At 51.9% G+C, this 14,420-nt stretch overlaps 1 protein-coding gene across 10 annotated transcripts in view; it reads right to left on the bottom strand.

Moving 5' to 3' along the window:
- SYNJ1 (synaptojanin 1) overlaps nucleotides 1-14,420 on the bottom strand; it is a gene marked incomplete at its 5' end in the record, with an annotated part of 65,368 nt that overhangs the window by 16,677 nt on the left and 34,271 nt on the right. For all 10 annotated transcript variants that reach the window (XM_080654535.1, XM_080654537.1, XM_080654534.1 and 7 more), the window contains 9 exons: nucleotides 3,894-3,972; nucleotides 5,851-6,066; nucleotides 6,154-6,271; nucleotides 7,033-7,189; nucleotides 8,414-8,572; nucleotides 8,812-9,004; nucleotides 9,206-9,346; nucleotides 11,534-11,618; nucleotides 12,274-12,465. In XM_080654535.1, coding sequence (XP_080510661.1) covers nucleotides 3,894-3,972; nucleotides 5,851-6,066; nucleotides 6,154-6,271; nucleotides 7,033-7,189; nucleotides 8,414-8,572; nucleotides 8,812-9,004; nucleotides 9,206-9,346; nucleotides 11,534-11,618; nucleotides 12,274-12,465 — 1,340 coding nt within the window. The remainder of the gene's footprint in view (nucleotides 1-3,893; nucleotides 3,973-5,850; nucleotides 6,067-6,153; nucleotides 6,272-7,032; nucleotides 7,190-8,413; nucleotides 8,573-8,811; nucleotides 9,005-9,205; nucleotides 9,347-11,533; nucleotides 11,619-12,273; nucleotides 12,466-14,420) is intronic.

Raw genomic sequence — 14,420 nt, 5'->3', positions numbered from 1 at the left:
TTAACTAACTGTCCCGGGAGGAACAGCCACAGAAGAGACAGCAGCAAACCGCCTCCTGCTCAAACGCGGTTTCTGAGTTCCCGAAGGAAGGTGAGCCATCACCCAGCGCTCTCCACAAACACAGTTTTACAAAACTTTGAAAACCTTGTAAGGGACCTAAGCTGGATACTTTCTAAGAGTATGACACAGATGACTAGACCTGAGGGTGAGGGACAGAGCTGAAAGGGCGGGGGGAGACAAGGAAAATTAAATTGCCAGGGAAAGGCGAAAGGAAAACTCAGAAAGGGAGTAAAAGTTGACAAGAAAAGCCAACATAGAAGCCGCCCTTAAGCATCACGTGGGATGAGAAAGGCATTTTTAGGAGACAAGAGCCGGAATGACTTTTAAAAGTCAGAAGTTTCCAGATGGCGAGGACACGGCGGTAACCAGACGCACACAGCAGGGGCTGCGACGATGACGCCCAGGGGTCACGGCTAAGACAGCAGCAGCTCCGCAGCGAGGACAGCGCCACCTTCAACAGGAAGGACCTGCTCCTTCTGGGCTTTCACATGGCGAAGCTGACGCGCTTCGCGGGGTTTCTGACTCACTGCTGGACGAGTGTGTTACCATTACATCCGGGGAACAAACAAGACACCGCAGAGCCTACTGCAACAGCACCGTGTGTGTGTGTGTGTGTGTGTGTGTGTGTGTGTGTGTGTGTGGACATGCTCGCTCCAAGGAAGCGGAAGAAATGGAACCGAACGAAGCTCGGGAATGCGTATGAAGTAGCCCCAAGGGAAAAACCAAGCTTGGGTTTTCGTCCCTCCTACCTAGCGAGCGTGCACTCGGACATGTAGGGTTTGTCCAAAAGCACTCGGAGGAATGGAGACAGCACTCTATGGAAGTCAACTCTCCAGGCCACTGACACAAACCACCCCACAATGACGTGTCAAAGCCCAGGGAGCAACATCTCCACTCATTAATAGATTTCTAAAATGGCTCCATGGGGTGGGTAATTACCTAGCGGATACATTAATTTTTAATTACACTTGACATTCAACAGGATATTAGTTTCAGGTGTACCACACAGAGGTCGGATATTTATATACCTTGTGAAGTGATCGTAAGGCCAGTACCCACCTGACACCACACACAGTTACAGTAACAGTGCTGACTGTATTCTCCATGGGAATTCCTGTCCCTGTGCTGACTGTATTCTCCGTGGGAATTCCTGTCCCTGTGCTGACTGTATTCTCCGTGGGAATTACTGTCCCTGTGCTGACTGTATTCTCCATGGGAATTACTGTCCCTGTGCTGACTGTATTCCCTATGGGAATTCCTGTCCCTGTGCTGACTGTATTCTCCGTGGGAATTCCTGTCCCTGTGCTGACTGTATTCTCCGTGGGAATTACTGTCCCTGTGCTGACTGTATTCTCCATGGGAATTACTGTCCCTGTGCTGACTGTATTCTCCGTGGGAATTCCTGTCCCTGTGCTGACTGTATTCTCCGTGGGAATTCCTGTCCCTGTGCTGACTGTATTCTCCATGGGAATTACTGTCCCTGTGCTGACTGTATTCTCTATGTGAATTACTGTCCCTGTGCTGACTGTATTCTCCGTGGGAATTACTGCCCCTGTGCTGACTGTGTTCTCCGTGGGAATTACTGTCCCTGTGCTGACTGTATTCTCCGTGGGAATTACTGCCCCTGTGCTGACTGTGTTCTCCGTGGGAATTACTGTCCCTGTGCTGACTGTATTCTCCATGGGAATTACTGTCCCTGTGCTGACTGTATTCTCCATGGGAATTATTGTCCCTGTGATGACTGTATTCTCCATGGGAATTACTGTCCCTGTGCTGACTGTATTCTCCGTGGGAATTCCTGTCCCTGTGCTGACTGTATTCTCCATGGGAATTACTGTCCCTGTGCTGACTGTATTCCCTATGGGAATTACTGTCCCTGTGCTGACTGTATTCTCCATGGGAATTCCTGTCCCTGTGCTGACTGTATTCCCTATGGGAATTCCTGTCCCTGTGCTGACTGTATTCTCCATGGGAATTACTGTCCCTGTGCTGACTGTATTCCCTATGGGAATTACTGTCCCTGTGCTGACTGTATTCCCTATGGGAATTACTGTCCCTGTGCTGACTGTATTCTCCATGGGAATTACTGTCCCTGTGCTGACTGTATTCCCCATGGGAATTACTGTCCCTGTGCTGACTGTATTCTCCATGGGAATTACTGTCCCTGTGCTGACTGTATTCTCCGTGGGAATTACTGTCCCTGTGCTGACTGTATTCTCCGTGGGAATTCCTGTCCCTGTGCTGACTGTATTCTCCATGGGAATTACTGTCCCTGTGCTGACTGTATTCCCTATGGGAATTACTGTCCCTGTGCTGACTGTATTCTCCATGGGAATTACTGTCCCTGTGCTGGCTGTATTCTCCATGGGAATTACTGTCCCTGTGCTGACTGTATTCCCTATGGGAATTATTGTCCCTGTGCTGACTGTATTCCCTATGGGAATTCCTGTCCCTGTGCTGACTGTATTCTCCGTGGGAATTCCTGTCCCTGTGCTGACTGTATTCTCCATGGGAATTCCTGTCCCTGTGCTGACTGTATTCTCCGTGGGAATTACTGTCCCTGTGCTGACTGTATTCTCCGTGGGAATTCCTGTCCCTGTGCTGACTGTATTCTCCGTGGGAATTCCTGTCCCTGTGCTGACTGTATTCTCCATGGGAATTACTGTCCCTGTGCTGACTGTATTCTCCATGGGAATTACTGTCCCTGTGCTGACTGTATTCTCCATGGGAATTACTGTCCCTGTGCTGACTGTATTCCCTATGGGAATTACTGTCCCTGTGCTGACTGTATTCTCCATGGGAATTACTGTCCCTGTGCTGACTGTATTCCCCATGGGAATTACTGTCCCTGTGCTGACTGTATTCTCCATGGGAATTACTGTCCCTGTGCTGACTGTATTCCCTATGGGAATTACTGTCCCTGTGCTGACTGTATTCTCCGTGGGAATTACTGTCCCTGTGCTGACTGTATTCTCCGTGGGAATTACTGTCCCTGTGCTGACTGTATTCTCCATGGGAATTCCTGTCCCTGTGCTGACTGTATTCTCCGTGGGAATTCCTGTCCCTGTGCTGACTGTATTCCCCGTGGGAATTACTGTCCCTGTGCTGACTGTATTCCCCATGGGAATTACTGTCCCTGTGCTGACTGTATTCTCCGTGGGAATTCCTGTCCCTGTGCTGACTGTATTCTCCGTGGGAATTCCTGTCCCTGTGCTGACTGTATTCCCTATGGGAATTCCTGTCCCTGTGCTGACTGTATTCTCTATGTGAATTACTGTCCCTGTGCTGACTGTATTCTCCGTGGGAATTACTGTCCCTGTGCTGACTGTATTCTCCATGGGAATTACTGTCCCTGTGCTGACTGTATTCTCTATGTGAATTACTGTCCCTGTGCTTGAAAAGGGGGCCTGTACCACTATCTCAGCCAACCCAACAAGTTCCTAGGAATCATGAGTACCTTCTTCCTTGTTTTCTTGTCAATGAAGCATTTTATTCATTTGACAGAAATCTTTCCTACTATATAGATGAGCCAGAACATCTAATTCAAATTTAAGAATTTAAAGTATTTTATATAAAAATAATTAAAATCAAATTAGATGTAAACATAGTTTCTTCTTAATCTATATCAATGGTTAATATCTCTAGGGACAGACCAAAATAATCCTGAACTAGTCAGACACCTAGTCTTAAGTAATAAATATTAAAGTTCTCCATAAGGTCTTTCCTTCTTCGGAACTGGAAATACATTTTGATAATCTTGCTGCGTTTGTATGGAAACATAATCCTCGGTCACTTAATTCCAGAAGAACTTAGAGTCAGCGGAAGCTCCTTACCTCTTTACCACTGAGGCCCAGAACACTCAAGGCAGAACTTCCCTCCAGAAATGTAACCCACATTTTATCTTCTACAAACCTTCAAAGAGAGAAAAACAAACAATGAAAACCATAATTACTACCTCAGACTCAACTAGCCCCGTGACCGGTCTGGTGATGACTGAGGGACAAGGGCCCGTGGAGGCCGGAAGCACAAACTGGAGAGGCAGCAGGCGGGTGACCTGGAGGGGGCGCTCTTCCCCAAAGATCCAAGTCAAACGGCTTTCAAACACGAGGCTAACAGGTGGCCGGAGCAAAGGGCCTGTGGTGATGGCCATCTGTGTCCCCTGCTCATGCGCTCCGCCACCTCACCGGCCAGGGAAAGGGGCCGGAGGCTGACCCTTACAAGGCAAAGTGACCTTACGAGGCAATAAGTTACAGGACAGAGTCCGAGTCTCCTGACCCCACAGACCTGCGAGAGGCATGGGGGCTCCCCTGAAGCAACGCCCTCTGGCCAAGAAAGAAGATGGGGTGCTCATTAACCCGACCTCGGACCTCCCCCAAGAGCCTGCGGTTACGGTCTTGTCTTTGTTCACTGACAGCCATTTACTGTCTGGGGACTTCGACGGCCTTGGCTATGATTCTGTTTACGATTTTGAAATAAGAACCCCAAGAGTAAAAAATAAAGGACATTAGGATAAGCCCTGACGATGGCCACTGATATGTAATAATGTCCTCATGCAAAAAGGAACAAAGCAAATCACAGCACTACCAGTCTGCCCTACAGAAACAGTTTGAGGAGCTGAAATACCCCCAAAGGTATAAGTCAAGTTCAGAAATCCTTGCAGATTTTTCAAAGATGAGAAAATACATACATGTATTGAGGTGCGTGCACACACACACACACACAGTCCCCTTAACGAGGATTCAAAAGCATGCATTACGGACATTAAGAGGAAAAGGCTAAAATAAAAGCAAACATGTGCACAGTTACTTTGCCAGCTTAAAGCAAAGGCCGGAACAGATTTCCACCATCACTCAATGTGACCAGCTTCTCTGGCCCAACGGTACGAAGCGGCAGGACCCTGTCCTTTCAAAGACGGACAGAAGCCATCCTACGAAGTACCAGGAAGACCTCACCTGCTGGCGGGGTCGGGGGGGCGCCCTCCTTCCTGTGGCTACACTCAGACGCCACTCCCGCCCTAACCGCTTTCTCTGGCGGCGGTTCCAGGCACCTGTGGCCACAGGGCAGGCCTAACTCTTGGTCCGACCCTTCATCAGCAACGTGCCCCTCGCACATGTCTAACTTGAACAGAGACTCTGGTTCTAATGCCCATAGATTTATGTAGGTCCTTCTAGAAGCTGTATTTTCTTCCCCTTTTCACTCCGCGGGTAAAAGCTTCTAGAGTTTTCCCTAATGGAGAAGAGTGTCTACGTGCACCTGTATCTGTGCCATCCACATTTCCAGGAGCCGCCTAGTTACACGGAAGGGAGTTTAGACTGGTCACTCGCTGCTGGCGTCCTGTTCTGGCGCAGAAGGTGAGAATCAGTTTAGTCTTTCTGGTGAGAGTCCTTTCCTTCTTTACTTACTTTTCATTTTTTAAAGACTCGAATGTTCTGTTTTATTTTAAAAATGCTTTTATCAACTTCAGAGAGAAGAAGAGAGAGAGAGAGAAGCATCCATGATGAGAGAGAATCATCGATCAGCTGCCTCCTGCACGCCCCCTACTGGGAATCGAGCTCACAACCCCGGCGTGTGTCCTGACTGGGAATCCAACACTGACCTCCTGGTTCCCAGGTCAACGCTCAGCCACTGAGCCCCGCCAGCCGGGCTGCATAACGTTTCTACAGCATGGTCTTCCCCCAGTTTGGAAATAACAACATTCAACACTATTCAAACCCTCGGTAAGGCCGTTTCTAATACAGAAAATGTGATTTAGGAACCATGAGCTGCTTCTGAACGGTAAATAGTTCTCACCTTATGAGAATTACTTCACCAAAATTCGCAAACTGCTGCAGAAGCTCGTCGATCAAAGTGTCATCGAAGAAGCTGCTCTCTGGCCCCGAGCTCTGGACGGAGACCAGCACCGTGGCGTCGGGCGGGCCCTGCTCGGCCAGGACCTCCCTGTAGACGCTCTGCCTCTCCTCGGCCTCCACCTCGAATATGTCGATGTCGATGAGGGCGACCACGGGCCTGAGGCGCGAGGAAGACAGGGTTAGGGTGCCTCAGGAGGGACGCGTGTCACCCTCAATGCGAGCCCAGGGAACGCGGACGCGGCACCTATGGTCGGAGGTCTTCAGCTCGGCCCTCCCGTAGTGCAGCAGCGTGCCCGGGGTCCACGTGTAGAGGATTTTGCTTCCGTCTTGGAAACTGGCGTTGAGGAGGTCCAAGTCCTCCGCTGTCGCGAGACAAGAAGAGAGGGCGTGAGCGACGTGACGGCCGGCCAGCCCCTGTCGCCCCTGCCGCCTCTCGGGCTGCCACGCAGACGCAGTCGCCAACAGGCCGCAGGTCTACACACCTCAAGTCGGCAAGGCTTTTGGTGAAGTCACAGTTTTATGTTCACTGAATAGAAAGTGCGATGCGGCTTTACCTGAGGTCACTTCCGGGCCTGAGCCCAGCCAGGCTTCGTAAACAACTCCACAGAGCATGTGCAGACACTGCCTCATGTCAGAACCCGGCTGGCGGCCCACTAAACTGTCACAAAGGGGTTTCTCGCTTCCCTTTATATGAAATAACGTCATTGAGACAGACTGAAACATTCCTTGGTATTAAAGGCAAATCTGAGAATATTTTTTAAAATCTGTTTTATATTTGACTTTCACTTATTCTATTAGATAACCTTTGCTGAAAAACAGTGAAGGGTAAAGGGGTCAGTCATATGGTGACGGAAGATGTGATGTGGGTGGTGGGCACACAGGTGATACACAGACCCTGTACCATAGAGATGGACACTTGAAACCTACATGAGCTTATCAACCACTGTCACCCCAATAGATGGAGTTAAAAACAAACAAAGGAAATTAGAAAAGCAAAAATCAATCCATCAATCCGTCTGTGAGACTCAGACACTCACACCCCCCTCCCCCTCCCTCCCTCCTCCCTCCCCCCCGCCCCCCCGAATCTGCACCAACTCAGTGACATGAGGAGCCACTTCCCGACCTGATCGATCAAAAGGCCACTTCCTCCTCCTCCAGAGGACGCGGTCGGTCCACGCGGGGGTGCGGCACTTTTCGCTGGTGTCATAGTCTTCAGAAAACAAATCATATTTATATGTCGGAGCAAAGGTTACTTTTCCTTCTAAAAATCCTCTAAAAATCTACAATAAACATATACAAAGTAAGTTATTTATGTACAAAGTAAGTTGCTTACAAAGCAAAACATTTTCACTGAACAGCCATTCGCTATGTCTAAGTGCTGAGGCCTCGCGACATCTGTGTGCGTCATCGGATAAGCACGCCCGATGAGCGGGACAAAGCGCAGGGGCGGAAGCTGACCCGTGGCCTCCCGCGCCTATCTGACCTCGCACCGAGGAACCACAGCACTGTCGGCACTTTGGAAGTCATTTGGTCTGATGTCTGATTCTCAGATGAGGACCCGGGGCCCCAAACGGGCAAGTGGTGACCAAGTGCTCGAATGTAGGTCTGACCCCATGAACAGCGGTCACCAACCTCTCGGACCTCACAGACCCCAGTGGTGCTGGCGACCACTGCCCATGAAGGCACCAGAGCAGGTGGCCACAACTGCCTCCACCCTGAAAAAACTTGAAGGTAGTTCTTCCATAACGCTGTGGTCAGACGGTTTAAGAAATAAGTTTCAAAAAGGCAGATGAGCTCAGCTGGTGTGGCTCAATGGTTGAGCGTCGACCTATGAACCAGGGGGAGACATGCCCGAGTTGTGGGCTCCATCCCCGGTGCGGGACGTGCAGGAGGCAGACAATCAGTGACTCTCTCATCACCGATGTTTCTCTCTCTTTCCCTCTCCCTTCCTCTCTGAAATCAATAGAAGATATCTTTTTAAAAAGGGAGATGATATGTATATTCTTTTTTTTTTTTAAGGTTAAAAATACCTTAGTTATATTGTGGTTCTTTTTCTTTTTAAATATATTTCTTTATTGATTTCAGAGAGGAAGGGAGAGGGAGAGAGAGATAGAAACATCAATGATGAGGGAGAATCATTGATTGGCTGCCTCCTGCACGCCCCCTACTGGGGATCGAGCCCACAACCCAGGCATGTGCCCTTGGCCGGAATCGAACCTGGGACCCTTCAGTCTGCAGGCCGACGCTCTATCCACTGAACCAAACTGGCTAGGGCTATTCTTCTTCTTAAAAGTTAACCTTACAGAGACACAATAGATTTTTCTTCCGGGGAATTAATGTGGGTTTTCCTTTCTTTTTCTTTTTTAAAGGGACGGCAAGTCTGTGCCTGTTAGACTACAGTGCACGTTTACTAAGTGTACAGAGAGCCCACGAGACAGGTGGGTTAGGGAGAGCGCGCTGCATGGCCACGGCGCCCTTCTCATCGCCGTCCTCCTGCGACTTGCCTGCCCGGCGTTCTTCTGGCTGATCAGCTGATCCCCTGCGATGAGGGCGTCCCAGTTCTGCTGCCGGATGAGCTCCTTCACCTCCTCGTTAGGGAGGTCGATGCGGTAGTTGAAATCGCCGCACCAGAACACGTAGTCGTGGGAGAAGAGCATCCTTCCCTGGAGCCGGAGAGGAGGTCCAAGTCAGAGCTCAACTCAAGATGCTGGTGGCAATTTCCTGCCCCCGCCCCCCGCCACGCTCATGTTTTACCCGCAGCGAGAACACGTGAAATATCTGTTTAGGTGAGCGCGGTTGGTATTCCTAGGCAGGACCTGAAATCCTCAGCGGCTGAGCGAGAGCCGGGCACCTCAGCACAGCTCCCACGCCCCATCTCCGAGGGCGCGCGCGGGCAGCTCACCATGGGGAAGCTCAGCTTGCGCACGATCTCCGCGAAGTCCTCGTTCCGCTCTTTGACCTGGGACTGCCCGGCGGCGAAGTGGCTGCAGACGAAGCAGAGGCTGGTCGTGTGGAACAGCATGCGGATGGCCACCGCTCCCTTGTTGCCAGTGGCGCCTCCCATTCCCGTCTTCACAGTATCCACGGCGACATCCCTGGGACACAAAGCATCTGGAATCAAAGATGCGACCCGGACAGGTGCCCGCACTCAGGAGATGTCAGGAGCGTGCATCGCGTCATTCCAGGAGAGCGCGCCACGGCCACGGAGCGCCAGGTGGCGACCGGCACGGTTCGCACAAACACACGGGGGGGGGGGGGGGGGGGAGCAGGAGCGGAGGGAGCCGCGGAGGACCCACCTGATGAAGGGCGCGTGCTGGGGGCGGATGAAGACGAACAGGCAGACGCCCACCAGCTGCTCGGAGGCCAGCAGCACGTACTTGTTGTCCCGGGAGATGGTCTTCTGGAGCTCCGCGGCCCAGAGCTTCTGGTTCGTGGTGCTGCAGGACGGAGTGAAGGCAAGGACAAGGGCGCTGCTTCGTAAGACAGCTGTCAGTGACCCCCGATAGCTTATATCCATCCCTACTCAGATGTTTAAAAATGTTTTTACTGATTTTTAGAGAGAGAGATAGAAACATCGATGAGAGAGAAACATCACCGATTGGCTGCCTCCTGCACACCCCTACTGGGGATGGAGCCCTCAAGCCGGGCATGCGCCCTGACTAGGAATCGAACCAGTGACCTCTTGGTTCATGGGTGGATGCTCAACCACGGAGCCACCCCGCCGAGGCTGAAATACGGTCTTCTTACAGGGTCCAAACAAGGCCCACACTCTCAGGCCATGCTATCTCACCCCTAAGTTTATGCTGAACATTCTAAAAAGCCGTCCAAGACGGGCCATTGCTCAGCCTCAAAAGCAGGCACACTTGTCACAATAAGGCAGCTAAGCTCTGGGTTTCACTCAAATCATCTGCTTTAGTAATGAGGCTTCCGACAGCAGTTCTCCACGTGTGGTCTGGGAGCGTCCCTAGGGTCCCCACACCGTGAGCTCGAAGCCATTTCCACACCCTGCTGAGACACTGCTCCCCCTCTGTCCACGGGCACCTGCGTCCCGGGCAGAGGCAACGAGGCCTATGCGTGCCGACGCCCTGCACGGAGCCGGCAGGTGCCATCCTCACGGCCTCGCACTGCACGTGAGAGTGCCTTTCCCTGCCCTGACCGGTTTGGCTCAGTGGATAGAGCGTCGGCCTGCGGACTGAAGGGTCCCGGGTTCGATTCCGGTCAATGGCATGTACCTTGGTTGCGGGCACATCCCCAGTGGGAGGTGTGCAGGAGGCAGCTGATCGATGTTTCTCTCTCATCGATGTTTCTAACTCTCTATCCCTCTCCCATCCTCTCTGTAAAAATCAATAAAAATATATTTAAAAAAAAAAAAAGAAAGAGTGCCTTTCCCTGAGAGGGCCCTGATGAAGCAGCCAGCACTGACTGGGTCAGAGCGCAGCCCCGCCCCGCCCTCCCCGGGCTGTGTGACGGGTTACACACAGAGCCCGCCCTGCCCCGGCCGAGTGGCTGCCATTTCCCGGAAAAGCGCTTGACAGCGGGAGCCGAGAGACCTGCCGCTTCTTTCGCAGAAAACCATTTGTACGTGAAGGAACTAACCCAGAAGGACTGGTTATTCAGACTTGGGTTATTCAGCAAATACTTTTTGGACCAATCCCATCTTTTCAAGGGAAACAGCCCGCGGGGGCTCCCAATGATAAAATTTGAGTTTTTAAGCAAAACTGAGAATTCTGGAAAACGTGGGGCTGCTCCTGTGACCTTGACAAGTCCCCGATCCTCCAGAGCTGGCTGATGAGGTCAGTGACGATGGCACCGACGCGTGTTCTGAGTGTGTAAGGGCACGGAAAACGTGTGAAGATGTCCCTAACTCAGCGAGCTAACATCTTCCAAGTGAACAACACGCGATGTCTCAAAATCAGGCATCACAGACAGACCAACAGAAAACGAACATTCGCACAGAACGTTCATTGCCTTGCCGAAACCGGTGTGGCTCAGTGGGTAGAGCATCGGCCTGTGGACCGAGAGGTCCCGGGTTCGATTCCGGTCAAGGGCATGTACCTTGGTTGCGGGCACATCCCCAGTAGGGGGTGTGCAGGAGGCAGCTGATCGATGTTTCTCTCTCATCGATGTTTCTAACTCTCTATCCCTCTCCCTTCCTCTCTGTGAAAAATCAATAAAATATATTAAAAAAAAAAAAAAAAGTTCATTGCCATCTTTTCAGATTCCATATTGCAACTGAAGTTTAAGAAACTACTATTTGTTGAGTTTTGGTGTCGTCTCAGAGAAGAGATTATTGGAAAAGGCTATTAAAATATTTCCATGTCCATTACATACTTATGTAATTTTCTTCATATAGTTCAACCGAAACAACACACTACAACAGACCCCTGCGAAAGGAAACGCGAGAAGCCCGCTATCTTAAGCCAGACGTGAAAGAGATGTGTACAAATTCTTTAAGATTCTCCGCGGTCTTCGGAGTGCAGAAAAGATCCTGATACCAAGTCTGAGAACCTCTTTCACAGTTTAAAGGGACCTTCACATATTTCCTCTCAACCTCTGTAAACAAACACTGCTGACGTATCTGCCCCCACGCCGCCCCCGAAGTCGGGTGCCGCCCGCTGGCTTACCTCGCATTCACGATGTTTCCCGCATTCAGCTCCACCATCTCCTCAAACCCAATCGCAAATATGTCTGTCGGCTTACTTCTTCTCTCTACAAGGACGCATTCCAGAGAGACGGTGAAAACGCAGCCTCCGTCAAATGGCACCCCTGCCGCCAGCCCCCCGCGCAACTGGGATCGACACCAGATCTCACAAGACCCACGTTTGTGTTTTCAGTTTAACCAAACTCACACCGAAGACAAAAACCCGGCAGTGGAACAACATTACTTGAAATTCACTCTCTATTCAGGCGGCCTAGGGTTTCTTCTTCCAGACTGCTATTCTGGGGGACCCTTAAGCTTTCACAGATCATTCTGGAAGAATCCTTGCTCAAGTTTGCACTGCGGGCAGTCGGGAAACAAGCCCCTCTGACGGCTCACGTGAACCAACACTGGAGGGGAAGGGGTCTTAGAGAAGGCTCAGACAACAAGCGGCTGAGAAAACTGCAAATGCGGGGTAACGGTTGGGAGAGATTTTTCACATTCGAATTCGAAAACCGCAGGCTGGTCCTCTGTGCTTTTCAGAAAGTAAAAACCCAGGAGTAAAGAGGATGGGAGCTTCTGATGGATTTGATCTAGGAAATGCTGGACTTCCAACCTCTGACCCCACTTCCTTTAAAGCCATGCATATTGCAGAGCGCCCCCTTGTCTCCCGGGTGGAGACATCAGCCGGGACGTGTGAGTGACACCCACAGACCGAAGGCCCACCTTGGAACTCGGGGACGCCCGCCAGCCGGGGCGCGTCAAGAAGCCAGTCGGTGAGCGTCTGGTTCTTGAAGGCTATGCTGCGGAACTGCTTCCCGCCGTTCACGTTCCAGCTGCCCACACACACGCGGGTTTTCCTGGGCTTCGAGTACTTGTAGAAGTTCTCGCACATGCTCTTCAGGACTTTGGAAGAGGCTAATCAAACACAAAACACAACAGTTTTAACCGCATTAAAACGACGACGAAACGGACGGTCACCACGGAGAAGCGGCGCGCGGCACGCACAAGCGTCACGGCAAACAGGCACGACGCGCCGCGGGCACATGCACAGGCAGAGGCGGCCCTGAGCGGAGCCCAGCCCGATGCCACCCACCGACACAACGCAAAGGGCGACCGCGTCGACGCGGTAACCGAGGTGAGCAAAGCCACCGTGAAATTATCGCGGCCACACGCAGCATGCGGAGCGAACCGTCCTTTCCGACTAAACGCTACGTTGCTTTTCTAAGGCACAAAACCAGAGGCAGCACGTGTTTTAGAAGCACGGCAACTGGCCTTCACACGCTAGTAACTTCCATTCCGAGGCCGGAAAAACACAAATTTACTTTCTCCCCGGACAACAACGTTTAGGGACATTTACACGTAAGATTCCGGCCACTGACATGACAGGTGGTCGCAGAATCAGGGCTCCCGGACAGAAACACCGAGTCTGGATGGCAAGGAGGGGCCGCGATGACGTCACTGTAAACGCTGCCCACCTCGCTCGGAGTGGAAGCACCTCCTTGAATCACGTGCCTTGCCTGTGCCCGCCCCTGCTACCCACCCCCGTCCACGCCCTGCTCAGCGCGGCCCGGCCCGCTCCCGCCACGGGGCCTCTGCACGGCTGCCTCCGCCGCCTGCCACGCTCCTCCCTCGCTGCCTTCAGGTCTCCCCGTCGCAGGGAGGCGCCTTATTAAAACCTGCACCCCGGGCCCAAGCGCCTCCGTCCTGCCCGTGCTTTTTCTCTGTCGCATTTCTCACCATTCACCCGCTACGCGTTTCATCTGTTATCTCTAACTGCCCGTCTCTCTTCCTAAGGATGGAAGCTCCGGGAGGGCAGCAATGCCGGTCCACTGCCCCATCTTAGTGACCAGAAGCCCCTGGTGCACAGGAAGGGCTCAGTACGTAATGGGTGAGTGAAGGAAGGCCCCATACACTTGAAATCCCCGATCGCTTGCCCTAGTTTCCTTCCTTCTAGAGCGCGCTTCCTGTCGATTAAGTTAAATTCTCGGCACTTAAAGTGGATGGAACTGTAAGAGGCCCTTCATTTAGAACAGAGACGATGCACTTAACTGGCTGCACTGGGTCAAAGGAAAGGAAAACCGGAACGGTTCTCGCCTTTCACCACACGACACTGTTTTATTCTATTATTTATTTTGCGATACCGAGGCACCGCAGTTTCGTGGCAGAAGAGGGGAATAACGTGTTCGTACAGCCTCGATCCCGGCGGCTGATTTTTCGCCCTCTTACTGTTGGGACTGACTGCGCAGAGGCGGTGAGGCGGAGAGAGCAGACTGTGTGTTCTGCTTTCTGGCCTGCTGCTCTCGGTGCTGGGAGCTGGCTGACCCCAGATAAAGACTCTCTGGTCTGTATAACTAAGTCCCTGCCATGGTTACTACTTCGGAAACGGCTTCTGCAGCCTTTCTGGACCTAAACACCAGTCCTGTCATGGCCCTGCTGCTGAAAATCATCAGCAAGACAATGAGTCGTGTGAACAAAAACGTGTCGCCACGTTGTATGAACTCACCAAGCCCGTTTATAAAGGGGATGCGACGTTTTAAAAAATCTAGCTTTTTCTCCACGGGCCGGCCCTTCGCCTTAGCGGGTCTCTGCTCAAGCGGACGTCCGCCCTCAGCACCGCGCTGCCACCCGGCAGTGCGCCTCGGGGCGGAGCCCATCCTTTCAAAACAATGCCCCGTCCCCCGGAGCGTTCCGCACGCCACGCCAAACAGGCCCTCAGTGACACCGAATCTGAAGCCAAGGGGAGAAAGGTCTTTCCACGGAATCTCTGGCCAAGAGTTTAGCTTTTGTTCCCTTCGCCACCAACCTGGGTTTAGAGACCAGATGACCAACTCTGACCGGAAAACGGAGGCATGAAACTGCCATGAACAGGA

This window comes from Plecotus auritus, assembly GCF_963455305.1.
Source record: "Plecotus auritus genome assembly, chromosome: 2".
NCBI classification, from domain to species: domain Eukaryota; kingdom Metazoa; phylum Chordata; class Mammalia; order Chiroptera; family Vespertilionidae; genus Plecotus; species Plecotus auritus.
The sequence above is the reverse complement of the archived record's forward strand: the minus strand, read 5'-3'. Positions and strand labels throughout refer to the sequence as shown.